The sequence below is a fragment of the Lepus europaeus genome, chromosome 16 (genome assembly GCF_033115175.1).
Source record: "Lepus europaeus isolate LE1 chromosome 16, mLepTim1.pri, whole genome shotgun sequence".
NCBI lineage: Eukaryota > Metazoa > Chordata > Mammalia > Lagomorpha > Leporidae > Lepus > Lepus europaeus.
In genome coordinates, this window is record NC_084842.1 from 44,571,265 (window position 1) to 44,598,989 (window position 27,725).

Consider the following 27,725-nt stretch of genomic DNA (forward strand, 5'->3'; position numbering starts at 1 on the left):
TCTCTGTCTCTCTCTCTCTCACTGTTTATAACTCTGTCAAATAAATATAAAAAAGAAAAGCCTTCTTTGACTTCAGTTCTCTTTTGAGTGACACAGTGTTGAAGGCATGGAATTCTCAGACTTGGCCACACACTTCCTACGGAGAGAGAACTGTGTTGTCTTGTTCATTATAATGTGACTGCTCCTCCCCAAATTTGAGGAAGGTCATGCATTTTTCTCCCTGATGCAAGGAGATGGCACTTCTTGAAGTGCAATGAGACTGCTAAGACAACTCCATGATTGTGTTTTCAGATCTTGTAATAGATCATATGTGGACCATGTTCTTGAGCATGATGTTCATGTTCTGTTGGAGGAAGTATTTTCATAGTTTTGTGCTTTTCCATGTTAATCATTAAATATGAGTTGAGTGAGTAGCCTGTCCTTGGCTCTTTATATTGCTTAACTAAATTGTTTGGACCTTAATTTCCACTTTTAACTAAAGTTTTACATAGATAAGTTACTTGAAGGCAGGGAATCTGTGTTAAGTCTGTACGTTCTAGGACTTAGTATACCGTGAGTACTGAAGACTCTTGTTTAAACTTTAAATGAAAAGCCAAAGTTTAAAATCTGTCATTGCTACTAAAAATTAGACTGTTGTTTGATGCATTGTCTTTGTCTTGATATAATGATGAACTTGTGAGACTGAATAATTTTAGGTAGAATATTTATGATATTCTAAAGTGATATTTGAGTTATATATACATTTAATGGGTCAAAGTATCTAATTTGATACATGAATATAGTAAGAACAAGGATCAAAATTTGACTTCATTTCCTGCACTTCCCTGTCCTTTTGTATACTCTGCATTCTTAACATTGGCATACGCACTAATAGGTGATACTGGTGTCTGAGGGTTCGGATATAACCGCACCCATAAATAAATAATCCAGGTCACAAGCTAGTAGAAAAATTATGTACATATAAGATGATGCAGTTACGTTTCTTTTGATTTGGAGGAACATGATAGTCTGCTATTATCAAGTAATTCTGGTAGCTCACTTAAAAAAATTGACTATGATACCCAATTGTACGTTTTTATTTAAACTACTTTTTTTGTATATTCTTCTTTAAACTAGACTTTTAATGCTTTTGATTTAAGTGTTTTAATTGTGTGATGATAGATCAAAAGGTGAAATTCTAAACATGATTTCAACTCTCACTTTTGCTGAGGTATTATTAACTGAAATAGTTAACTAGTAATTTGTTTATGCCATAGCTTAAATAATATTTTTGGAAACAAGTCATCATCAGGTGTAATGCTCAGAACAAGGTTGATTAGGGAGGGCAAGCAGTTGTTGATGGAGGTACGTGAGGATACTCTTGGGTAATGTTGAATGTGGACTTTATCAGATCTGGGTAACAGTGGCTTTGGAGTGGGAGTTGGGGTCAAATGGAGTCATTTTATTCACCAGTTGTGAGTTTTTCGTCAGTAAAATAATCAAAAGGCATTTTGAAAAGGAGAGAACTCTCTGTCCTCTCTGTCTCTACCTGTCAAATAAAAAAGGGGGGGAGAGGAAAACATTGTGTTAAGTGATAGATTGGAAATTGACCTCCTAAAATGGCCAAAAAAAAGTTTGCCTCAGCCAGCTGTTTCTGAGCAAACTTCTTTAATCTTTACTTTTTAAAAGAACTTCCTTATTCACACTCGAACTCAAATTTTTTTTTAATCAGTGTGCCTGTACTATTTACTATGTAATATAAATTGACCAGGCTTATCCATATTCTCTTTAAAATTTATTTAGTTTATTTGGAAAGCAGAGAGACAAGCAGGAGCTCTCTTACCTGCCAGTTCACTCCTCTAATGCCCGTAACAGCCAGGGCTGTGCCAAGCCAAACTCGGGAACTCCTTTGGATTTCCCATGTGGATGGCAGTATCACCCGGGATGTGCATTAGCAGACAGCTGGGATGGAGATTGGTGCTGGTGTTAAAATCCAAGCACTCTGATATGAGGTGCAGGTGCCCGGAGCTGCAGCTTAACTGATGAACCAAACACCCATCTTAGATCCTTATTTAATATTTTTTAGTGAATAAAGTTTATTCATTGCTTTATTTCAACCTCCCACCCTTCAAACTTTCTTACTTATTTCTTGAAAACTTTTATTATTCATTTGGAAGGCAATTGGGAGGGACAGAGATTTTCTATCCCATTAGTTCACTCCCCAAATGGCCACAATGGCCAGGGCTGGCCCAAACTGAAGCCAGGAGCCAGCAGCTTCCTCCAGTTCTCCCCACGTGGGTTCAGGGGCCCAAGCACTTGGGCCATCTTGAGCTGTTTTCCCAGGTACATTAGTGGGAGAGCTGGATTGGAAGTGGAGCAGCTGTAACTCAAACCAGCATCCATATGGGATGCAGGCATCACATAGACTGTGGCTTTACCCGCTACACCACAGTGCCAGCTCCTCCTTGAAAACCTTTAAAGATAAATAATCTAATTATATGTAAAGTGCCCCTAATAGGCTGCCAGAGTTCACAGGGTTAATTGATCACATTTGGTTTCTCTGAAATATTTCTCAACAGTGGTCCAAATATGTTTGTTTCCATTTTAGAACAAAATCCAGTCTCATAGCAGAGGAGAATACAATGTTTACAGCACCTTCCAGAGCCATGAACCAGAGTTTGACTACTTGAAAAGTTTAGAAATAGAAGAAAAGATCAACAAAATTAGGTGGTTACCCCAGAAAAATGCTGCTCAGTTTCTGTTGTCTACCAATGGTAAGTGTACATTTTCTCCTTTCATGTACCAACTATGTACACATATCCTATTGGGAATATTCTCCTCTTTTTCAAAGAGCAATTATTTAGCCATCTCTGTGAACAGACATCATTAGGAAAGGGTTTTTTTTCTTGTACAAAATGTGAACTCTTTCATTCTCACATGCAGTTTTTAGAATTCCAGTACCAGTTTTTGTTGAGCACATGTTTACTTTGTAATGAAAAGAATCAGCTATTCCATCACTGGATTTAGATTCTGTTTCTGTTACTTTCAGCCTGATAGCATTGGGTGGATTCCTAACACTTAGTTGAATTTTCTTCATTAGCAAACTGATGATAGTAATGTCTGTCATATAGTAGTATTCAGAGTATTGAATATGGCAATTCTTTGCGTAAAATGCTCAATAAATGTTAATTTCTTTTCCTCTTTTTTAAGTGTACTGAAACTCTACAGAGAGTATTTCAAATGGTAAATATAAAATACTCTGTCAAAGTAAGGTTTCCCATTCCAGGATAGTCTCCAATAGAACACTCTTCATTCTTCCCTCCAACCCTCCTACCCTTCTCTTCTAAGATTTATTTGACAAGCACAGTGAGAGAGAGAAGTTGACTGAAATCTTCCATTCACTGGTTCTCTCTTCAAATGGCTGGGGCCAGGGCTGATTCAGACTGAAGCCAGGAGTCTAGAACTCCATCTTGGTCTCTCATTTGGGTGGCAGGGTCCCAAGTCCTCCACTGCCTTCCCAGGCACGTTACCAGGGAGCTGGATTGAAGCGGAGCAGCCAGAACTCAAACTGACACTAAAAAAGGAACACCAATGCCATAGACCATGGCTTACTTGCTGCCCTACAAATACCAACTCCCAAACTCTTAGTTCTTGATCCTCATTAGCATATTACCCTCTTGCAGCAAGCCATTTGTGTAGAGGAAAGTTCTCATGTTTTACTTGTCCAGGGAAAGTTATTAAGTGGAGATCAGAATGTAAGAGTTGGATGGTTTCTTTTGGTTCTTCTGATTTTTTTTTTTTTTTTTTTTTTTTTCCTGCTGTATGTTGTCAGGACCTGGTTTACCTTTGGGGCCTTAGTTCTAAAGAGAACCGTTAAGAGAGATTTAGGGCATACTTGACATGCTGTGTAGTCATGGTCTGTACAGATTTAGATTGAAACTTTTTGAAGCTGACAAAAGGGTTGGGGAGAAACATCTGATATTATCTCATCCCTTTACTATTAATAAGACAATTCCAGGGGCTGGCGCTGTAATGCAGCATGTTGAACTGCTGTGTGCAGCACTTGCATCTCACATGGGCACCAATTCAAGTCCTGGTTTCTCCACTTCCGATCTAGCTCCCTGCTAATGCACCTGGAAAGAAGCAGAATATGACACAAGTGCTTGGGCCCCTACCACCCATGTTGGAGACCTAGCTCCTGGATTTGGCATGGCCCAACCCTGGCTGTTACAGCCATTTGGGGATGAACCAACAGATGGAAAAATCTCTCTCTCTCTCTCTCTCACCTTTTAAATAAAATGAATCTTAAAAAAAGGGGGGGGAGGGATTACAACTTTGCCATTTGCAGAATATGCACTAGGGTGACTTCTGGGGTGATATGTTAAAAGATACTGAGTACTCCATCATTCAGCTTATGCCTCATAGTCATTATGTTCAGTTCCTATAAATGCAATCTACAGAATGCCACTCCGATACCATATGTATTTTTCTCTTAGGAGAGGTGCCAGTGTTTCTGATCGCCAAAGTTCTTTCCAACCAGCACTTGAAATGTGTTACCCTTGCCTCTCTCTCTTTTTTTTTTTTTTTTACATAAACTGCATTCCCCTCTCTCCTCCTTTAAAAAAAAAAAAATACACTGAACTATATAACTCATTAAAGTCTGCAGTTCACAGCATCATGGATGGGTGAACTGTGTGTATTCCTGTCATTTGGTGGTTTCTAATCTTGTTTCAGGCTTAATTTATACAGAAAACTAAGTTAACTTCAAACAGCACTCAGTTATTTTCTTTGTTATTAAATAATACATAATTGTACCATTTATATAATTTCTAGTTTTAGAAGTAAATGTCCCTGGGATGAATGATGTTAACATATTTCAGGTAATTGGAATATTTGTTCCTAATGATTATGACAGATCATTTTTATAGGCTAAATTGTCTTTTTATAAGGGAACTTTTTTTTTTAAAGATTTATTTATTTATTTGAAAGAGTTACACAGAGAGAGAAGGAGAGGCAGAGAGAGAGGGGTCTTCCATCTGTTGGTTTACTCCCCAATTGGCTGCAACGGCCAGAGCTGCGCTGATCCAAAGCCAGGAGCTTCCTCCAGGTCTCCCATGTGGGGGTGTAGGGGCCCAAGAACTTGGGCCATCTTCTGCTTTTCCAGGGCATAACAGAGAGCTGGATCGGAAGAGGAGCAGCCAGGATGCAAACCGGCACCCATTTGGGATGCCGGCACTGCAGGTGGCGGCTTTTTTTTTTTTTTTTTTTTTTTGACAGGCAGAGTGGACAATGAGAGAGAGAGACAGAGAGAAAGGTCTTCCTTTTTGCCGTTGGTTCACCCGCCAATAGCCACCGCGGCCAGCGCATCGCACTGATCAGGAGCCAGGTGCCTCTCCTGGTCTCCCATGCGGGTGCAGGGCCCAAGCACTTGGGCCATCCTCCACTGCACTCCCAGCCACAGCAGAGAGCTGGCCTGGAAGAGGAGCAACCGGGACAGAATCTGGCGCCCCAGCCGGGACTAGAACCCGGGGTGCCAGCGCCACAGGCGGAGGATTAGCCTAATGAGCCGTGGCGCCAGCCAAGGTGGCGGCTTTACCTGCTACGCCACAGCGCCAGCCCCAAAGGGGACTTTTTTTAAGATGTAGACTGAAGTACAGAGAATGATAATGAAGTTGCATGTGCCAGTCACCAAATTTCAGCTTTTTTTTTTTTTTTTTGACAGGCAGAGTGGATAGTGAGAGAGAGAGACAGAGAAAGGTCTTCCTTTTTGCCATTGGTTCACCCTCCAATGGCCGCTGCGGCCGGCGCACCGCGCCGATCCGAAGCCAGGAGCCAGGTGCTTCTCCTGGTCTCCCATGAGGGTGCAGGGCCCAAGGACTTGGGCCATCCTCCACTGCCTTCCCGGGCCATAGCAGAGAGCTGGCCTGGAAGAGGGGCAACTGGGATAGAATCCGACGCCCCAACCGGGACTAGAACCCGGTGTGCTGGCGCTGCAAGACAGAGGATTAGCCTGTTAAGGCACGGCGCCAGCCCAACAATTCTTAGTTCGTGGCCAGTTTGTTTCTCAGGTACTTCTTTCCCTCCCTAGTGTGCTGAGGCTCAGCATGGATTAAATTTTATCTTCAATTCTGTTTATATCCATTAGATTCTTCCTTGGAGCCTTCTACATGTTCCTCTGGCAACTTCGTATCACCAGAAATAAAATAACAACTAACAAGGGAATGTGTTTGTGTGCATGCTAATCAGTGCTTAAAAATAGGACCCAAAATGAAAAAAGTCCTGGGAATTTTATAGATGATTGTGTTTGAGTATGATGAAAAAGAGGAAAGGATAGGAGGAATAGGATTTAAGCTGTATCTGAAAGCTTTTTGTAAAAAACAGCAATTTGAGAAAAACATAAAAAAATCTGTTAAATCTGAGTAATATCTTGTATTATCTTGTGTAGTTTTCTCTGTGATGACCCTAGCATTACATAATAGTACTCTCCTCTCCCCCCACTCAGAAGTAATGATACCCATAAAAAAAGATTAGAGTCTGTGACTTCGGAAGAATGTTGTAAAATGGTACCAAACTTTGTAGATTTGACCATTTTCTCTTACTTTCTTCTTTTAAGATTTATTTATTTATTGAAAGACAGAGTTACAGAGTAGCATAGGCAGAAAGAGAGGCCTTCCATCTGCTGGTTCACTCCCCAAATGGCCGCAATAGCCGGAGCTGTGCTGATCCGAAGCCAGGAGCCTGGGCTCCGGGTCTCCGATGTGGGTGCAGGGGCCCAAGCACTTGGGCCGTCTTCCACTGTTTTCCCAGGCCATAGCAGAGAGCTGGATCAGAAGTGGAGTAGCCGGGACTGGAACTGGCGCCTATATGGGGTGCTAGTACTACAGGCAGCAGCTTTACCTGCTACACCACAGTGCCAGCCCCTTTATTTTTTTTCTTTACATTAACTTCCAGTGATCATTATAAACTACAGCATCCCAAATTTTTTTTATTAAATTTTTTTATTATGTGACTTCATAGTCACATTTTTTACATCATCAGTTCTGAAATGTTTTTATTCTTTCTCTTTAATCTTTTGCCTTTCTCTGGATTTTTGTTAATTCACCCACATTAAAAAAAATGTAACTAACCTGCTGACCGTGAGTTTTGAATACATGAATATTACAGAGTTTCTTAATAAATTGTTGGTTTTAGCAGCTTGTTGATAAAATAGTTGTTTAGGTCTTATGTAAATCCGCATTCCCACAAAAGAGACTTTGGTAGCATTGTTTTCTCTGTTATAACTTTGTGCTGGCGTCAGAAGGATAAAGGGACATGTGGACTTGTGGAACACTTGAGCTGAGCTATTAGTGTTGAAAATACAGGGAAATACCACAGAGCAACAAGTTTGGAAGGAAGAGATCTCATTTAGAGTCTAATAATCCCTTGCCCTGAAAAGTGTATATATGAGGCTGGCGCTGTGGCGTATTGGGTAAGGCCACCATCTATAGTGCCAGCATCCCATATGGGCATTGGTTCGGGTCCCAGCTGTTCCACTTCTGATCCGGCTCTCTGCTGTGGCCTGGGAAAGAAGTGGAAGATGCCCCAAGCTGTAGGGCCCCTGCACCCACATGGGAGACCTGCAGGAAGCTCCTAGCTCCTGGCTTCAAATTGGCGTAGCTCCGGCCATTGCGACTGGGCAGTGAACCAGCAGATGAAAGACCTCTCTCTCTCCCTCTCTCCCTTTCCTCCCTCTTTCCCTGCCTCTGCCTCTGCCTCTCCTTCTCTCTCTGTGTAACTCTGACTTTCAAGTAAATAAACCATAAAAAAATATATATATTTACATAGTCTTGTGTACAATTTTATGTACTTTATTTTCATTTACCTCATACTAAGGACCAAAAGCTTCAGGTCAAAACAAAACAAAACAAAAAACCTCTGTAGAACATAAGGATTTTGAAATTTTTGTCATTTATTAAATTACTAATTTGTTTCTAATCTGCCTTGTCTTCAAGGTACTGCACTGAAATAATGTACTGTCATAGTACTTCTGTATCCTATGTTTATACTCTTGAAAAAACCCTTTATCCTCCTGAGCCTCAAAATTTATCAAAATATTTTGTTTGGCCGGCGCCGTGGCTTAATAGGCTAATCCTCCGCCTTGCGGCGCCGGCACACCGGGTTCTAGCCCCAGTTGAGGCGCCGGATTCTATCCCAGTTGCCCCTCTTCCAGGCCAGCTCTCTGCTATGGCCCGGGAAGGCAGTGGAGGATGGCCCAAGTCCTTGGGCCCTGCGCCAGCATGGGAGACCAGGAGAAGCACCTGGCTCCTGGCTTCGGATCAGCGCAATCCGCCGGCCGCAGCAGCCATTGGAGGGTGAACCAACGGCAAAAAGGAAGACCTTTCTCTCTGTCTCTCTTTCTCACTATCCATTCTGCCTGTCCAAAAAAAAAAAAAAAAAATTGTTTTTGCTTTAATGTGTTTTAATGTCCAGTTTTTCAGGAATTTAAAAAAGAGTTCTTCCAGCATTACACTATTAGGAACCTCAAACTAATATTGTCTTATTTGGAAGTGTCTAGGGTAATATAAACAATTGAATAAGCATATGTATGTAGATAAAGAAGTGAGATATGACTGTAATTTGATTTGAGTATTACAAAGAGTGCCATTAATGTTTAAATTTGTGATATCTGCACTGTATTTCTATGTGTATTTTTTTTAAGACTTATTTATTTACTTGAAACTCAGAGTTACACAGAGAGAGAAGGAGAGGCAGAGAGAGAGGTCTTCATCCGCTGGTTCACTCCCCAATTGGCTGCAATGGCCGGAGTTGCGCCGATCTGAAGCCAGGAGCCAGGAGGTTCTTCTGGGTCTCCCATGTGGGGTGCAGGGACCCAAGGACTTGAGCCATCTTCCACTGCTTTCCTAGGCCATAGCAGAGAGCTGGATTGGAAGTGGAGCATCTGGGACACGAACTGGCACCCATATGGGATGCTGGCACTGCAGGCAGCAGCTTTACCCGCTATGCCACAGTGCTGGCCCCATATTTGCTTTTATTCACCCAGTAATAGGAAACTTTTAATTAAGCCAGATAAGGAATTTTGTAAGAAAATCCTTTTTGGAAAAATAATGAAAATCACACATTTAAAATGCCTTAAAAAGTTTTTGTTCCATCATTGTTACTACTTTTTAAGAACTTTCTTTATTCTTCTCCAGATAAAACAATAAAATTATGGAAAATTAGTGAAAGGGACAAAAGACCAGAAGGGTATAACTTGAAAGAGGAAGATGGAAGATATAGAGATCCTACTACGGTTACTACACTACGAGTAAGTATATAAAAAATGGTTATAATTTTCATGTGAATAGAGATCTGTATTCTTATTATATAGGCTTAGATTCTGAGCAGAAGTTGAATAGAAATAGAGTTAACCTACACCAACAATTCTGTAACCAGGTAGGACTTTGAATAATTCCCATTTAAATACAAAAATTGACATACATAGAGGCCCTACTGTTGCCAGGTTGGGACTAGAACTCAAAACAGAAGGCTGCTTTACACTACACACTCCCGCTCTCATAGTTGGAACGTCAGCTATTACAAGATTAAGCTTCAAGATTAATTCTTTTTGGAGACTAAAAACTAGGGAGGGGCCAATTTTTACAGTTGCAGCTGAAACTGTTCAGAATTAAATGCTATGGAATTATTTCCTATTTAGCCTTAAATTGCTGTGAACTGTACTTGTTAGCATTGTACTTCCTCAAGCAAATGATTTCAAACCAAGAAGAACTGCAAATTCTAATAGTATTGCTGCCAGTAAAAGAAGGTGAATTGTGGTACATCAGGCTAAGCTCCTTTTTGGGATGCCCATACCCCATATTGGTGTGCATGAATCAAATCTCACCTCCACTTCCTACTCAACTGCCTGCTAATTTGCACCCAGGTAGGCAGGTGATATGGTTCTTGACTCCTGACTTCAACCTGGCCCAGCTCTTGCTGTTGCAGGCATTTGGAAAGTGAACCAGCAGAAACAAGATATCTATTATTTTCTCTCTGTTCTTTCAAATAAATTTTAAAAGTAAATAAACTTTAAGATAAATTGTCCAGGAGCCAGGCTGTGGTGCAGCAGCTTATTGGTGCTGGTTTAAGTCCCCACTGCTCCACTTCTTGTCCAGCTCTCTGCTAATGCACCTGTGAAAAGCAGTGGAAGATAACCCAAGTGTTTGGGCCCCTGCCACCCCCATGAGAGACCTAGAAGAAGCTCGTGTCACCTGTCTTCTGCCTGGCCCAGCCCTGGTTGTTGGCAGCCATTTGGGGGAGCGAATCAGCAGATGGAAGATTACTCTCTCTCTAACTCTGCCTTTAAAAAAAAGTTAGGCTGGCGCCGCGGCTCACTAGGCTAATCCTCCGCCTTGCGGCGCCGGCACCCCAGGTTCTAGTCCCGGTCGGGGCACCGATCCTTTCCCGGTTGCCCCTCTTCCAGGCCAGCTCTCTGCTGTGGCCAGGGAGTGCAGTGGGGGATGGCCCAAGTGCTTGGGCCCTGCACCCCATGGGAGACCAGGAGAAGCACCTGGCTCCTGCCATCGGATCAGCGCGGTGCACCGGCCGCAGCGCGCCGGCTGAGGTGGCCATTGGAGGGTGAACCAACAGCAAAAGGAAGACCTTTCTGTCTCTCTCACTGTCCACTCTGCCTGTCAAAAAAAAAAATAATAAAAAATAAAAAAATTAAAGATATGTTCATTTTCTGCTGATTTGAACAATTTAAGGAGTCATCATCATTTTTAAAGCTAATCTATGTAATATTGTGCCATTCTTTGTCCTCTCAAAAATTACAGTAATGAAGTGTTCTGAGCCTTGTGTGCTATTTGAAGCAGTGAACTTTTTGTAATTTATTTTGCATGTGTCTTATTGACAGGTGCCAGTCTTTAGGCCCATGGATCTAATGGTCGAGGCCAGTCCACGAAGAATATTTGCCAATGCTCATACATATCACATCAACTCAATTTCTATTAATAGTGATTATGAAACTTATTTATCTGCAGATGATTTGCGGATTAATCTTTGGCATCTGGAAATTACAGACAGGAGTTTTAGTATCCATTTGTTTTCTTGTTTGAAGGCATACTGTGCTCATGTTGGATTTATTTTTGTCTCTTTAATGTATTTGATTGCTCCTTTGTGTGGTATCTTATTATATTTGGCGTCCATTTTTTTCTTAGTGTGTACATAATTAAACACTACAGGAAAGTTATTTGATAAAGGATAAAGAATATAATGTATTGATGTAAAAGTTAAATTCATGAAATTTTAAGGAATTTGGTGATTGGGTTTTTTATAATTTAGTGTTGAAATTTTAAGAGTAATATAAATTTAATTACAAAAATATTCTTAAGGTTGGAAAAAATTCTTACAAAGCATGATGCATGATAATAAAAAATTGATAGAAATACTTCTTTGAACTTCATTTTTATTATTTATATTCTCCTCCTGGAAATTTTCTGTCCATATACATGTTCATGATGCTAACATATGTAATTGGATACATGTATATAATATATAAGTATACAGGTGCCTACAAATACTTGTTTTTTAAATTTCTTTAAAATTTAAAATAAATGTTAGAAACTTTTAGTAGTTAATATGTATATTTTTGAAAATTAACAAATTGTTATGCTACCATCAGTGTATGAAAGACTTATTTTCTTATACCTTTACTATGAAGCTTTTAATTTATCTGCAGATAAATTACAGTTCATCAGAAAATTTTCTTGCATCAAGAGTAGATTTGAGTATCATGTTTACTAGGAATTTATATTTCTTTTTGTTCTTTTTCCAGCTTTCCCCACTGTATTTCTGTGTGTGTGTGTGTGTGTGTTTTATTGTGTTTTAAGCACCGTTTGGTGTTAACTAGCTGTATTGTTTGTGATGCAGGTAGTTTCTCTTTTTTACCCTCTTGGGGTTTTTGTTTGTTTTGGGAATTCTGTTAATACTTTAAAGGCAAATTTATAAATAACTTGTGGGATTTGTATGCTACATAGCCAGAAAGATCTTTACATTCTAAAGTGATTTAAAATTTGTAGTATTTTAGAAGATTTATCACTTTAGCAGTAAAATTTTTAACTCTATCTAGGGTTTCTACTCGAGTAGAATGTAATTCCAGACTAATACTTGTGTCTGGATCTGTGAATGGATTTTGAGAAATGTAAAATTACATTTGCTTTTCTAAGTGTAAATTCCTTAATAAAATGCTATCCAGATATTGTGGATATCAAACCTGCTAATATGGAAGAACTAACGGAAGTGATTACAGCAGCAGAATTCCATCCAAATAGCTGTAACACGTTTGTATACAGCAGCAGTAAAGGAACTATTCGGTTATGTGACATGAGGGCATCTGCTCTCTGTGATAGGCATTCTAAATGTAAGTATTTCATTTTTCTTTAAAACGATGACACAGTCTATTTGTATGAAACTAACCTCAGACGTGATGACTACATCTACAGAGGTTTACGGATCTTAAATTTTATACATAGAGCCTCTTTTAACCTTTATTAAACTCCCTAACTCTTCTTGGGGCATCACATGTTTGTTACTCTACTGAAAGAACGTAGTAAGGCTCTCCGGGGGCGTTTCTTTTGATTCCCAATAAATATATTTTAATGGAGTGCTTATTTTTGGGAACTTGGAGTTGAGCTTTTCGACTTTATCTTCAAATAGAGCCATTCCTTTGCTTTCATTCCCTCCCCATTCCTTCCTTTCCCCCTCTATTTTGAGCTTCCTAGGAATATTTGGTTCAGAGGTTTTCTTGGCTTAAAAAAAGCATTTGAAAACCACTGGGTTAAAAAGTTAAGGGGTTGCAGTATCCTGTTTGTATTATTGAATGTTTTTAAAACTCATGAAAATTTGGTGTGTGCGTGTTAACTGAAACAACTTTATGTGGCCACCAGAAAATAAAATTATGGTATGATTTGGATGAGTAGGATAGTGTTCTTCTCGTGGTGGTAGAGGTCAAGTCAGTTAAGTCTTGCAAAGTCGAATCTGCCAGCCAACCTGGGGCACTGAAGACAGAAGCCCCGGCGAGCCTGGTTTTTGACCACATGACTCTGAAGAAGCTTTGAGGGAAGTTAATTGTTACAGCCAGAGAGGTATTTTTCAGTTCTTTATTAGCCTGTCATTTTATCTCACTCTTAGGAAGTTTGTGAGTGGCTGTTTAAGGAAATGCTTTTGTCTAAGCCAGAATATTGTACACATTGCCCTTTCTTTTGCTTGTTTTTAGTGTTTGAAGAACCGGAAGACCCCAGTAACAGGTCATTTTTTTCCGAAATCATCTCCTCTATTTCTGATGTAAAATTCAGCCATAGTGGTCGATATATGATGACTAGAGACTATTTGTCAGTCAAAATTTGGGACTTAAATATGGAAAACAGGCCTGTGGAAACATACCAGGTATTTGTGTTTTCTCATTCAATGAGCATGTACCCTCTTTCATGTTTATAAAGAAGAACTTTGTACTAGGTGTACAAAATATTTTTTGTACTGACTGTTCTACAGTTTTCACTGTTAGACATTTCCCCTCGAAGATCCAAGAGTGTGTTGCTTTTCCATATGTTAAATTGTGTATATACTTACATAGATTGTGTTGTCATTCAATTTGCTGTTGACATATGATTTGGCTGTCATTTGATTCAAGAGTGTCTTTATTTTCTGCTGCTGTGTACATTTAAGGCAGAGAGAAAAGAGCATTAAAAACCAGTAAGGTCCAGGCAGGATGAGAATTGGAGAGAATGGCAGGCCTGCTTAGAGATGTGCATGCTCTAGTTGGAAGATGTGCAGTAATCATTGAAGTGGAGCTTCAGTCTGGCATGCTGAGTTGAGTGAGCTCATTACTGGCTTTCATCTGATAGCTGTAGTCTTAACATTTAAAGAACAAGGGTTTGAAAACCTAGCAGATGGCTTAAGAGTTGCCTGCTTGATCAATTTTAGGATGTCAGTTGTGATTTCTCTTGTTTTTCAGCTATTACCATTATTCCCTGTTCTCTGCTTCAGAAATAGAAAAGGAGTGAAAAAGCACACAGTTATCACTGAGTGGGAACAGCAAGAAGTTGTGTTAGGCCCTAGATTGGTGTAGAGAACACTTCACCTAGCCTTAGGAGTATGCAGTTCAGTTTATAGGTGATATCTTCTGAATGTGTTATTATCTCAGTAAAATTAGAATGATGTTTCTTTCAAATCTCCTGTGATAAGCATAAACCACTCAAGATTCTTTTTAATGTTATTTGGAATTTCAAAGTAAATGCTACATTGAAACAAAAGCAATGAGATAAAATTCTGCTTTGTTTTCAAAGTACATTTGTGTAACTGCCAAGATTGATACATCTCCAAGTTATTCTCACCACCAACGTGTTGCCATTGAGAATAGTTGACTGGAATCTTAGCTTTCTACCCTTCAGTAGTTTGGTGAGAAACCTTGTACTGTGTGCATTCTTATTAATTTTTTTGTATTACATGTTCACATTCAATCCTAATTCCACATGAGTTGGAGTTCCTCTGTTTTTACCAATTTTCACCTGATGTCACATAGACACGGTCTGTTTCATTCTACTATAATTAAAGTGGACATCTAAAATTTTAGTTTAGGTTGTTTCATAAAGAATAGAGAATTCTCAGCTTTTTAAGGGGCACCTATTCTTTCCTAGCATTACTTTTTAAGGATCTCTTTCAGTTAAAAGTAATAGTAAGATAAAGTACATTTCATTGACTGTTAACATTTTATAAGTAATATCAAGTGATGCTATAAATTTTCCAAGGATGTCCATATAATTTATCACCCAGCCAGGGCATGGTCGTGCTATGGACAGTGTATGCATTCAGTTAAAAGCACAGTCCTCGGTTAAATTATGCCCAGGAAATGGTATCCTGGAAGTTAGTAAGCATGGTATTCATAATTTTATCAGCAGCTAAAAGACTTAAAACTAAGAAGTGATAGTCAAATGGTACTGTAATTTTCTTTTATGAGGTACATATCTGTACCTTCTAATTTTTTCCATCCTAAATGTTTTGTTCAGGCTTACAAGGGGTTACATATGCCATACTAAGAAGGGAATTTTTCCCTGTCATTTAGGAGAAAAATTTTGCAGCCTCCTTGAAAGGCACATTTCTGTTACTGAGAGATTGAGACTTAATGAGAGAGAAGGACTGTGTTTACGTATATTAAGCACTTTTTTGTTGTTGTAAAGATAAGGGCTTTTTAAAAACACTTCTCTAAATTAAGTAGATAAATGTGTTGAGGTAAGCTCAGGTATATATGTTACATATCTGTGTTTTTTCTCAGGTGCATGAGTACCTCAGAAGTAAGCTTTGTTCACTATATGAAAATGACTGCATATTTGACAAATTTGAATGTTGTTGGAATGGATCTGACAGGTAATTGCTTTTTAATTTAAACTTAGAGAAAAGGGGTTTATTTCTGCATTCTTCCTGGTATGGTTGCCAGTCACAAAAAATAGGGCTTTTTCTTTGAGATTTAGTTAGAAAAGCAGAGAGGGGAAGATTTTTCATTACTTTTTTACTTCCCAGTGACCACAACAGCTATGAAAGGGCTAGGCTGAAACCAGGAGGCTACAACTCCATCCCAGTCTCCCACATGGATGACTGGGACCCAAGCAATTGGGCCATCTTCTATCTCCATCCCAGGCTTGTTTGTGAGGAGCTGAATTGGAAGTGAAGGAGTCTAAACTTGACCTCACACTTCAGTGTGGGATATGGCCATCTCAAGCAGTGGTTTAATCTACTTTGCCTCAACACCTACTCCTGGCTTTTTTTTGGGTTGACATAAATTAAAAGTCCTAATTCATTTTTTCCTTTGAGATTCCTTGAAATAAATTTAATAATCTTAGTTTAGTATAGCAATACTGGTCCATAAAAGTGACACATTCTTTCACTAGCAGATATGAAAATATATAGAATTTATAGATTTTTAAGAATGTTTTAAGGACCAGATAAATCACATTGACATGCCGACAATTCAGATGGTGAAATTTTGGTTCAGTTACTATCCTACTGTTGAACTATTCTTAAAAATAATTGGGCAGTAGATATATTTTACTTACATTACTATGTACCAGTTTTTCTAGATTTTTTTTTTTTTTTTGACAGGCAGAGTGGATAGTGAGAGAGAGACAGAGAGAAAGGTCTTCCCTTTTGCCGTTGTTTCACCCTCCACTGGCGCTGCGGCCGGCGCATCTCGCTGATCCGAAGGCAGGAGCCAGGTGCCTCTCCTGGTCTCCCATGCGGGTGCAGGGCCCAAGGACTTGGGCTATCCTCCACTGCCTTCCCGGGCCACAGCAGAGAGCTGTCCTGGAAGAGGGGCAACTGGGACAGAATCCGGCGCCCCAACCAGGACTAGAACTCGGTGTGCTGGCGCCACAAGGCGGAGGATTAGCCTGTTAAGCCATAGCGCCGGCCTAAAGATTTTTTTTTAATTTATTTAAGAGGTAGAGTTTTTTAAAAAGATTTATTTATTTATTTATTTGAAAGAGTTACATGCAGAGGCAGAGAGAGAGAGAGATCTTCCATCCACTGGTTCACTCTCCAGATGGCCGCATTGGCCGGAGCTGCACCAGTCCGTAGCCAGGAGCTTCCTCTGGGTCTCCCACATGGGTGCAGTGGCCCAAGGACTTGGACTACCTTCCAGGCCATAGCAGAGAGCTGGATCAGAAGTGGAGCAGCCGGGACTCAAACCTGCACCCATGAGGGATGTCAGCACTGTAGGTGACAGCTTTACCCACTATGTCACAACGCTGGCCCCTGGGCTATCTTCTACTGCTTTCCCAGGCCATAGCAGAGAGCTGGATTAGAAGAGGAGCACCCAAGACTAGATCGGTACCAGCTGCAGGCAGAGGATTAAACTACTGCACCACAGCACTGGCCCTTGGTTTTTCTAGATAATAACACCTTATAGAAGTAGTAATAAGTCTTCCTTTCGGTCTTTTAAATGTCAACATGTACCACTTACTATGTTCCGATAGAAGAGAAAATAGTAAAAGAAAGCAACATTTTGGAGTTCTTTTAAAACTGCATTTAAAGTAGAGATGCCTACTTTATACAGTAGATTCATATAATTCTGGTTTCATGATGTTATGTGTTCTAGAGGATATTAAAACTTGAAACATTTAACTTTTAAAAGTTTCAGCCATTGGCCAGCGCCGTGGCTTAACAGACTATTTTTTAATAGTCTCAGGAATAGATTTTATTATAAGCATTCATAAAATGTGATTATCTGAACCAGGCCTTGGGACAAATTAAATAGCTTATAGTTTAAATTAGAAAGAATTAGTTTCTCACTTCCTTCCTTTATTCATTTGAAAGTCTGAGCCACAAAGAGGGAGAGGCAGAGACAGGAAGAGAGAACTTTGTTGGTTCACTCCCCAGTTGGCTACAGTGGCCAGGGCTGGGCCAAGCTGAAGCCAGGAGCTTCATCCCGGTCTCCCACGTGAGTGCAAGGGCCCAAGGACTTGGGTCCTCTTCCGCTGCCTTCCCAGGCTCACGAGCAGGGAACAGAAGTGGAGCAGCCGGGACTCGAAGCAGCACCCAAATGGGATGCTGGTGCTCCGTGTGGCAGTTTTACCTGCTTTGGCAGAGCACTAGCCCCAGCATTGGTTTCTTAACAGCTATTTCATACAGTTTGGTTTTAGAATTGCATAGATGTTGTCTACAGTTGCAGATAATGCAATCATGACAATTTACTTCTAAGACATTTTATTTGAGGGTGCTGTTCAATTTTCTCTTGATAGTTTTGGTAGTCATCTAAAGGAGTAATTGATAAAAAACCAAGTAAAATATCTCAGGTGTATTCCAGTCATTGAGTTAGTGTCAACAGTCTTGTCTGTTCAGATCTGCTTTAAGTAGCTGTTTTCTGTGTAGTGTCATGCTAGGTTTAATTGTTCTGCTAAAAACAATCTCTTGTTCCTTTGTTTGACTGAATGTTCTGTCTACTTTTACAGTGTTGTCATGACTGGATCTTACAATAATTTCTTCAGAATGTTTGACAGGAACACAAAACGAGACATAACCCTAGAAGCATCACGAGAAAACAATAAGCCTCGCACAGTGTTGAAGCCACGGAAAGTCTGTGCGAGTGGCAAGCGAAAGAAAGATGAAATAAGCGTTGACAGCCTAGACTTCAACAAGAAAATCCTTCATACGGCCTGGCACCCCAAGGAAAATATCATTGCTGTAGCTACCACAAACAATCTGTATATATTTCAAGACAAAGTGAATTAGTGTTGGCATTCCTAGCAGAGGAGCCCACTTCCTGCTTAGTTGAGATAGTTGAAATCTAGCATTCGTACCTATAAAAGAGAGAGGTCCATTGTGGTGCCCCTTTCCAGTGTTTGACAGTGTGCCATTTGACAACACATTTTTATATAGCTACATGGAGAAAGCTCTGTGGATTCATCACTGTGGTGTTCTCCATGTCTGCTAGCCATTTAGGTAAGGGTAGGGCACTTTTAATTTAAATGACTTCTTGCACCATCTTGCCTAATGGACTAGATTGGACTGTATCAACATTGATTTACTCCACTTTTTATGCCTTCCATTGTGATGATGTCAAACACAGTGAAAGCCTTCAGTCATGCTATGGGATTTAATTGTGTATCCTCATTACTGTATCATTGTGGGGTACACCCCTCCCTCCCCCTTTTTTAAATTAAATACAGCTCATTCTTACTGTGGCTTGTAGCATTCCTCCTCTCTGGCCTCCTGGACTCTTTCCCCCTCATCTCTTTTACCTTTGCCCCCTCCACCCGGTCTTGGTGGTGGTATATTAAAAAAAAAGAACGAAAGCACACAAAATGAGTCAGTTTGGGGTTTAGTGGTAAAGGGGGTATATGTTGCGAACAAATGTTTTAATAACAGTTGGCTGTAATCACTCCTTGCCATGTCTGGCACTGAAAATAAGGAAAAAAAAAAAAAACTACTACTGAATAAAAGTGACAAAGAATGGAGAATCTGGTTTTCTTTTTCTTTTTAATCTACCTCTTTAAGCCAGTATTTTGTGACATACCCTTTTGGACACCGTGAAATGAAATGGGTTTCCATTATTTTATTAGTATTTTTGTTAATTATTTTTATCAAGTGTTCTTTTACATGGAAAAAGAGGGGTATTGGTTCTGTATGAACATGTTTTAAATATATGTTGGTATTATTAAGGTTTTCATAATCTATAAATGCTACTAGAGACTTTTTACTGTAGTTATGAGGGTATTGGATATATTGTATCAACACTTAACTCATCTGTTAAATTGTTGTAAATGGGATCCAAATTTGTAGAATTTCATTTTAAAATGACTTTTTACAGTGCTTTGATTTTTTTGCCTTACTAAATACTAAGTCAAAGACTCAAATGTTTTTAACAAGTTAAAAACTTTTTTGTCAGTCTTACAGCATAACATTAACATCAAATGATCTAATACAAATTGACACTGCACTACTTTTTTTGTATTTTATTGCTATCAAAGCAGAATGAAATGTACTTTACCATAGATATTTTCCTTCTATTTTTGATTTTCCAAAGCTGTATTAAAGACAAAATTTTAAAGGTACAGTGTTAAAAAAAACTGCTTACTGGACTCCCAACAGCTGGCTCTATAAATAAAATTTGGTAATCTGTGTATGACTACATTTTCCCTAAGTGGTGATACCTTATCCAAAGATGAAGAGTATCCCTATTTTTAATAGGTAGAATATACCTTTGTCAGTCTTGAAGAGCTTTAATGGAGAAAAAATGGACTTTATTTTTAAAAGATGCATTGAGCAGGCATTTATATTATTAGAGAATGGTAGTATATTTTGGTTGAGCAATAATATAACAACCTTGAATTTTAGAGGACTGAATGCTTCTTATATGTCCACTACCTATTGTTCAGATGCAAATTTGATTAAATATTTCATCATAATTCCCTTTACACTTATATAAATATTATGTCTTGTAAGTTAACATTTTTAGCACGCAGTAGAAATTTTATGTAATAAAATTACTGTCTCTGGGACTTAGCAAGTCTGAATTTGTATTTAAACACTGATTATTATATGTCTGATAATTTTTAACAGCACTTTTTCTAATTTATTTTGGGATCATTGGTATATTCATAGTTTGTGCTATTTATTCTTCATACTAACTTGTAAGTGGAATATTCCCCTGCCAGAGTATCAAGTAGTGATACTGTGTTTTCTGATGGAGCAATTCTCCAGAACATCTGTTTTGGTCGTGGTTTCCCTACACTTGGGTTGTATGCCTTGATATAACATAACTGAATAGCTCTTGGAAATTCATTTTTGATTGATCAGTAGCTAAGATGATTCTCATCCATTACACTAAGGGATAGTTTTATATATTTGAGTGAAATGCTTCTATAAGGAATGCTATTATAAATTGTAACATTAAGTATTCATTTTCAAATTTTTTTGGTGTAGCAAACTACGAGCCCAGCCACTCATTTTATATGGTCATGGTTAATCTTTTTATTAATAAAAATTATACTTAGAATAAACTTAGTCTTGTCAAGTTGCTTGTATTTCCTGTTCTCTTGTCACTAATACACATTTTCTGTCCTTTCTTAACCTTTTTAAAAGATTATGATAGGAAAGAGAAGTCTCATTCTGTTAATCTCCTTTGATCTTTACTTAGTGGCTGGGCAATAGTAATAGTTAAAAAACAAATCTTATAATATAAACACTTTTATATACTAGTAACTACGAGAAAAAAGATAATGGAGCCCTCAGTCTCTTGCAATTAAAAAAAGCTATCCATGTACTTTTCCTTTAAAATTAGGAGTCTGTTAAACCTTAAATGTGAGTTCTGGGTAGAGATAATTCCTTAAGAAAACAAAACAGTTCCTATTTTAGTGTGTTGACAATATTTTGTAACAAATTACTTTGGTGGATCTAAGAAGTGTTGGGGTAGTCTCAAATGCTAAACATCTTTTGTAACAGTTTTGTCTTGACATGTTACTGCATAATGATATTAGACTAACCTACTACCTTGAGAGAATTAAGAGACTAAAAGGGTTAAGATTCGTAATCTAGAAAGTCAACTCCATAGCACAGTGTCTGTCAAACACAAGACACTACAAAGCTCAGTTTTCTTCCAAAAGGAAGGATTTTATGAACATGAACGGGCTTAAGGAGAAAAGCTAGTATTTGTTTCTGCTTTAGTTTTTTAATGTTCTACTCAACATGTATGCTTCTTAGTAGTATTCGAGTAGCTAACATGTTACTTTGAGAGAGTTTCCCACTAGGGGGCAATGGTTAAGTCTTAACAGCATCTGTGAGATAATTTGAGAATGTTTGAATTTCATTATTAAAGACCAAATAAGGGACTGAAAGGAATATCTATAAAGTGTGCATACTCGTATATGCCCAAATAAAGCTACAACATGACCCTGGACTAAGTGAGGACCATGTGATGGAGGAGGAGCTCGGGTGCAGGTGTGGTCTCGTGGTCAGACCTTCCTAGGAAAGCATCAGAAACAGATGAGCTACCCTAGTGGGATACTCTAGCAACATAAAACTCCCAGTCACATTTTTATGGTTTTTTTTTTTTTTTTTTTCCCTCTTGGGCTTGTAGTTTTTACAGAAAGTGGAATCATGCATATTATTTAATGTCCTGTTTCACCACTTAAACATCTTGAGTAGTTTCCTAAATCAGGTGTTCATTGTAAGCAAGATTTGCTTATCAACATAGCCTGATGTTGCATGTTCCATAATTAGCTGAGGCTGATTTTCATTTTGTAAACAGAAATATTAGAATAGTGAACATAACCTAATTTTGGTGTGTAAAATAATTAGGATACATTGTTAGAAATGTAATTACTGTAATAGAGTATATGAATATATTTCACATTTGGTACATAATGTCAAATTTCTCTTTCAAAAGTTCCATCATGAATACACAGAATTAGCCATCATTTTGTCCCAAAATAAGGTCTGTTTTTACCTTTTCCTTCAACAGTGCTTTTTTTTTTTCTTTGAGAGGCAGACAGTTCCTATCCACTGGTCCACCCTGTAAAGTCCCAACAACCAGGGCTAAGCCAGGAGCTGAAAACTTAATCCAATTTTCCCATGTGAGTGGCTGGAACCCCAATTCCTAGAACCCTTATAGAGCCAGGACTCCCTAGGCACTCCAGAATGATTCCCCAATGAACAGCTTAACCACTAGGCTGCATGCCCACCCATCAACATTGCCTTTTGAGAAGCAGAAATTCATAATTCTCATGAAGCCCACTTTATCAATATTTTTAGTTTTTGGATTATTCTTTGGGTGACATCTAAAACTTGCCTAACTCAAGATCAGGAACATTTAATTTTAGAAGTTAACAGTGTTTTTCTCTTTACATCTAGGTCTGTGATCCATCTGGGTTTGTACATATGACATATATAAAAAAGTGTATGTGCCACAAGTGAATTGAAGCTTTTCTTGGTACCTTTGTCAAAAATCAGTTGACCGTGTATGTGTGAGTCTATGCTGTCACCAGTATGACACTGTCTTGATTACTGTAACTTAAGTGTTGAAATCTGGTAGTGTGAATAACCCAGTTTTTTTCTTCTCCAAACTGCTCTATTTTAGTGCTTGGGCCTTTTACATAAACATTTCAGAATCAGCTTTATGACTTCAAAAAATTGTGCTTAAATTTTTATGACAATTGTACTGAATCCATGGACCAATTCAGGAAGAGTAGACATCTTTTTTTTTTTTTTTTTTTAAAGATTTATTTATTTGAAAGGATTACAGAAAGAGGCAGAGACAGAGAGAGGTCTTCCATCCACTGATTGATTCCCCGGATGACCGCAATGGCTGGAACTGCACCGATTTGGAGCCAGGAGCTTCCTCTGGGTCTCCCACATGGGTTCGAGGCCCAAGGAGTTGGGCCATCTTCCACTGCTTTCCCAGGCCATAGCAGAGAGCTGGATCAGAAGAGGAGCAGCCGGACTAGAACCGGCGCCCATATAGGATGCCGGCGCTCCAGGCCAGGGCTTTAACCCGCTGCATCACAGCGCTGGCCCAGAGTACACATCTTAATACTTGTCCTCCAATTCACGACAGCACATTGCTCTGCTTAAGTATGTCGTTGATCTCTTAACATTGCTGTTTATTTTTAGCATAAGATCGTGCACATTTATTGCTAGTACTTTATTTTCTGTGTGTGACTGTAAATGTTATTTTTCAAATTTCTGTTTCAAATTGTTCACTGATGTACAGAAATACGATTGGTTTTTATATATGAGTTTATGTATTGACACATTGCTAAGTTAACCTAAGTAGATTTTTTTAAAGTATTTTATGTAGGCAAACATTTTTGCTGATTATATTTCCAGTCTTTCTATTTTTCCCTTTCACTGCCTTTTACTACTCTAATTTTCACTTGAGAGGCAGAGTGTGTGCAGGTTTCCATTCTCTGGTTCACTGCCCAAATGCCAGCAATAGCCTTGGATCAGGGGAGCCAGTTCAATCCAGGTCCCCCATGTGGGCAGCAAGGGCCCAGCAAATTGAGCCATCTCTTGTCTCCCAGGGTGTGCATTAGCAGGAAGCTGACTAAGGAGCAGAGCTGGAACCCAAACCCAGGCATTCCAGTATTGAATGCAGTCATCCCAACTAGCATCTTAACTGTTGGGCCAGAAATTCACATTCATTCATTCATTTTGTCCTGTTGCACTAGATAGACCCTAGTTTGATGCTCAGACACATCATTGCTTTGTCACTGAATATTAGGGAAAAAATTTATTTTACCATGAAGTATGTTCTAGGATACTTGGTGATGCCTTATCAGACATGGTTTTCTTTTCTGAGGGTTATTGGTCATAAATGGATGTTAGATTTTGTTTTTTTGCAACTATTGAAATGTGTCATTTTCTTTATAATGCGGCTGTGATAGATAATATCAGTTTTCAAATGTTGACCTAGCCTTGTATTCCTGGACTCGCTAGATTCTTTTGCTAGTATGAGGATACTTCAAAAATTCATGAAAAATTGTATTAAAAAAATTAACTTTACTGGAGTGGGCATAGTGGCACAGAAGGTTAAGTTGCCACCTGAGACTTCTGCATCAATCAGTGCCTGGTTGGAGTCCTGGCTACTCTGCCTCCAGCCCAGCTTCCTACTAACGTGATCCTGGGAGGCAACAGGTGATGGCTCAAGTGGTTGAGCTTGCCATTCACTTGGAAGACCTGGATGCAGTTCCAGGCTTCTTGGCTTCGGCCTGGCCCAGCCCTGGATGTTGCAGGCATTTGGGGGAGTGAACCAGTGGATGGGAGAGAGAGCTCACTGTCTCCTTTCAAAAGTTTGATATTTTCTAAATCTATGTGTAGTTCTTTTAAAATAATATTTTCCATGAGCTTTTTGAAGACCCTTCATATTTTGAGTATTTTTGCATCGATGTTCAGGAAAAATCCTGATTGGTACTTTCCTTATTTTGTAATACTGTTAGTATAATGCTGGCCTCATAATATGAATATGAAATGAACATTGAAATTTCCTTAAGTATTTGGTGGAATTCACTACAGACAAAATATTAAATGTTCTGTCAAGTCATGTAACTGTGAGTCACTTTATAAGGAAAATAGATATCCCTTTGGGGACTGAAATGTATTACTGCTTTATTCTGTGAATCTCCCAGCAGAGTTAGGAAAATGAAGCACCATAATTTGAGTTTGCCACAAGGCAAGTTTATCAGTATAAAAATAAGGAGAGTAGTCCAAAACAGTGCAAGAATGAAAGCAAGTTTACTTGCAAGAGGTGGCAAAAGTTTCCCTCTTTGGGGCATGCGGGGAGGGGCCCAGGGCTGGGAAGCTGGTGTCCTCCTCGTGGGACTGTTCTTGTTTGTTCTTTTTCCTTTTCTGTGACGTATTGGCCCCTCACCTGGTGCAAGCGGTAGGGGTTGTATTTAGATTGGCTCTCCTGCCTCTGTCCATGAGCATGGGAGGAATCAATGAGATCGCCCACCTGTATTCAGGAGCTGGGGAGGGACCGGTAGTGGGAAGGGTCATAGTTGGTTAATATTTCCCCACACCTCATACCCTCATCTTAGGTGTCACATCGCCCCTCCTCCTCTTCTGTTCTGTTCTGAATTGTGTTTTCTTACATTTTGTTTCTCCCTAGAGGGGTGGAATTCTCCCAGAATCTGTCCAAAGTCCACTCTTTTCTCTAAGCCTGCCTCAGGGGCCCTTTTTCCCTATAAAAATCATCCAGTAAAATAAGGAGAAAAAAGAAAAATAAGCCTTCAGAAACTTGAAGGATAGCAATCAAGCATGCCAACATATGTATGATTGGAGTTCCAGAACTACTTGAAGACAAACGTTTTAAAAAGTTCCCAAATATGCTAAAAGGTACCAATCTATACATCCAAGAAGCTCAGTGAACTCTAAAAAGAATAAATACAAAAAATCCACACTGAGACCTTGTAATCAAATTGTCGAAAGCCAAGGACAGAAAGGGAATCTAGAAAGCAGCAAGAAAGAAGTGACTCCTACACGAAAAGTCCTCAGTAAGACAGTATGATTTCACATCAGCAGCCACATACACAGATTGACAGCGGGATGACTCGCTGCCGTGCTGAAGGGGAGAAACTGCAATGAAGGGTTCCACAGTCAACAAAAGCATCCTTCAGAATTGAAGGTGAAATTAAGACATTGCCAGATAGACAAAGGCTGATGGAGCTCCTGCAAAAACCCGACAGGAGTACTGCAGATCGAAAATGAGAAAATATATGCAACTCAAAGCTTTATCAGGAAATATAGAACTCTGGTGACAATAACTATGTAAGTAAACACAAAAGGCAGTGGTGTCCTTTCAGTTTGTAACTCCTCTGAGTTCTTCTATATTTAAAAAACAAATCCATAAAGTAAATCCAGGTGCCGGCTTTGTGGCGCAGCGGGTTAACGCCCTGGCCTGAAGTGCCGGCATCCCATAGGGGCACCGGTTCGAGACTCGGCTGCTCCACTTCTGGCTTGGGCCCCTGCTCCCATGTGGGAGACCCGGAAAAAGCTCTTGGCTCCTGGCTTCAGATCAGCGCAGCTCCAGCCATTGCGGACAACTGAGGAGTGAACCCACGGAGGGAAGATTCTCTCTCTCTCTCTCTCTCTCTCTCTCTGCTCCTCTCTGTGTAACTCTGACTTTCAAATAAACAAATAAATCTTTAAAATAAAGTAAATTCATATTAATTGCACACAAAATATAATGAAAACACTCAGGGGCAGGTGTTGTGGCACAGCAGCTTAAGCTATCACTTGTCCTGGTTATTCTGCTTCCCATTCCGTGTCCTGCTAATAATGCATCTGGGAAGGCAGTGGATAAGGGTTCAAGAACCTTGGCCCTGCCACTCATGTGGGAGACCAAACATTCTTTTACCATAAAGGCCGTCATTTACAAAAGGGTCATTTCATCAAGATATAATGATATAGGCCGGCGCCGTGGCTCAACAGGCTAATCCTCCGCCTTGCGGCGCCGGCACACCGGGTTCTAGTCCCAGTTGGGGCACCGGATTCTGTCTCGGTTGCCCCTCTTTCAGGCCAGCTCTCTGCTGTGGCCAGGGAGTGCAGTGGAGGATGGCCCAAGTTCTTGGGCCCTGCACCCCATGGGAGACCAGGAGAAGCACCTGGCTCCTGCCATCAGATCAGCGCGGTGCGCTGGCCACAGCGGCCATTGGAGGGTGAACCAACGGCAAAAGGAAGACCTTTCTCTCTGTCTCTCTCTCTCATTGTCCACTCTGCCTGTCAAAAAAAAAAAAAATAATGATATAAACAGACCCACCCCAAAGCACATAAAGCAAACACTGGAAGAGTTGGAGGGGCCGGCACTGTGGCATAGCGGGTAAAGCCGCTGTCTGCAATGCCGGCATCCCATCTGAGTGTCGGTTCGAGTCCCAGCTGCTCCACTTCCAATCCAGCTCTCTGCTAAAGCCTGGGAAAGCAGTGGAAGATGACTCTAGTCCTTGGGCCTGTGCACCCATGTGGGAGACCCGGAAGAAGCTCCTGGCTCCTGGTTTCAGATTGGTGCAGCTCTAGCCATTGTGGCCAATTGGGGAGTGACCCAGCAGATGGAACACCTCTCTCTCTGCCTCTCCTTCTCTCTCTGTATAACTCTGACTTTCAAATAAATAAATAAAAATCTGAGAGAGAGAGAGAGAGAAAAGAAAAGAAAAGAAAAGAGAAGAGAAAAGAGAAAAGAGAGAGAGAAAGAAATGGAGAGAGAGAGTTTGGGCTGGCGCTGTGGCATAGTAGCTTCTGCCTGTGGTGCTGGCATCCTATATGGGCACCGGTTCTTGTTCCCTCTGCTCCTCTTCAGATCCAGCTCTCTGCTTATGGCCTGGGAGAGCAGCAGTGCAAGATGGCCCAAATGCTTGGGCCCCTACACCCACATGGGAGACTTGGAAGAAGATTCTAGCCCTTGGCTTCAGATCGGCCCAGCTCCAGCCATTGCAGCCATTTGGGAGTGAACCGGCAGATGGAAGATCTTTCCTTCTGTTTCTCCCTCTCTCTGCCTGTAACTCTACTTCTCAAATAAATAAATTCTTTTCTTTAAAAAAGGAATCTCATGGGACTGGCGTCATGGAGTAGCAGGTTAAATTTCCGCCTGAAATACCACCATCCTGGCTGCTCCACTTCTGATCCAGTTGCCTGCTAAATGGCCTGAGAAAAGCAGAAAAAGATGGCCCAAGTGATTGGGCCCCTGCATTAACATGGGAGGCCAGGATGAAGCGCCTGTCTCCTGGCTT

The 27,725-nt window shown here is 39.9% G+C and overlaps 1 protein-coding gene across 2 annotated transcripts in view; it reads left to right on the plus strand.

Moving 5' to 3' along the window:
- Positions 1–18,965, plus strand: part of PPP2R2A (protein phosphatase 2 regulatory subunit Balpha) — an 82,827-nt gene extending 63,862 nt beyond the window's left edge. For both annotated transcript variants that reach the window (XM_062213827.1, XM_062213828.1), the window contains exons 4-10: positions 2,588–2,753; positions 9,171–9,283; positions 10,871–11,048; positions 12,212–12,376; positions 13,232–13,401; positions 15,287–15,378; positions 17,958–18,965. In XM_062213827.1, the coding sequence (XP_062069811.1) occupies positions 2,588–2,753; positions 9,171–9,283; positions 10,871–11,048; positions 12,212–12,376; positions 13,232–13,401; positions 15,287–15,378; positions 17,958–18,237 (1,164 nt within the window). In that variant the 3' untranslated portion in view covers positions 18,238–18,965. The remainder of the gene's footprint in view (positions 1–2,587; positions 2,754–9,170; positions 9,284–10,870; positions 11,049–12,211; positions 12,377–13,231; positions 13,402–15,286; positions 15,379–17,957) is intronic.
- Positions 18,966–27,725: the final 8,760 nt, after the last annotated feature.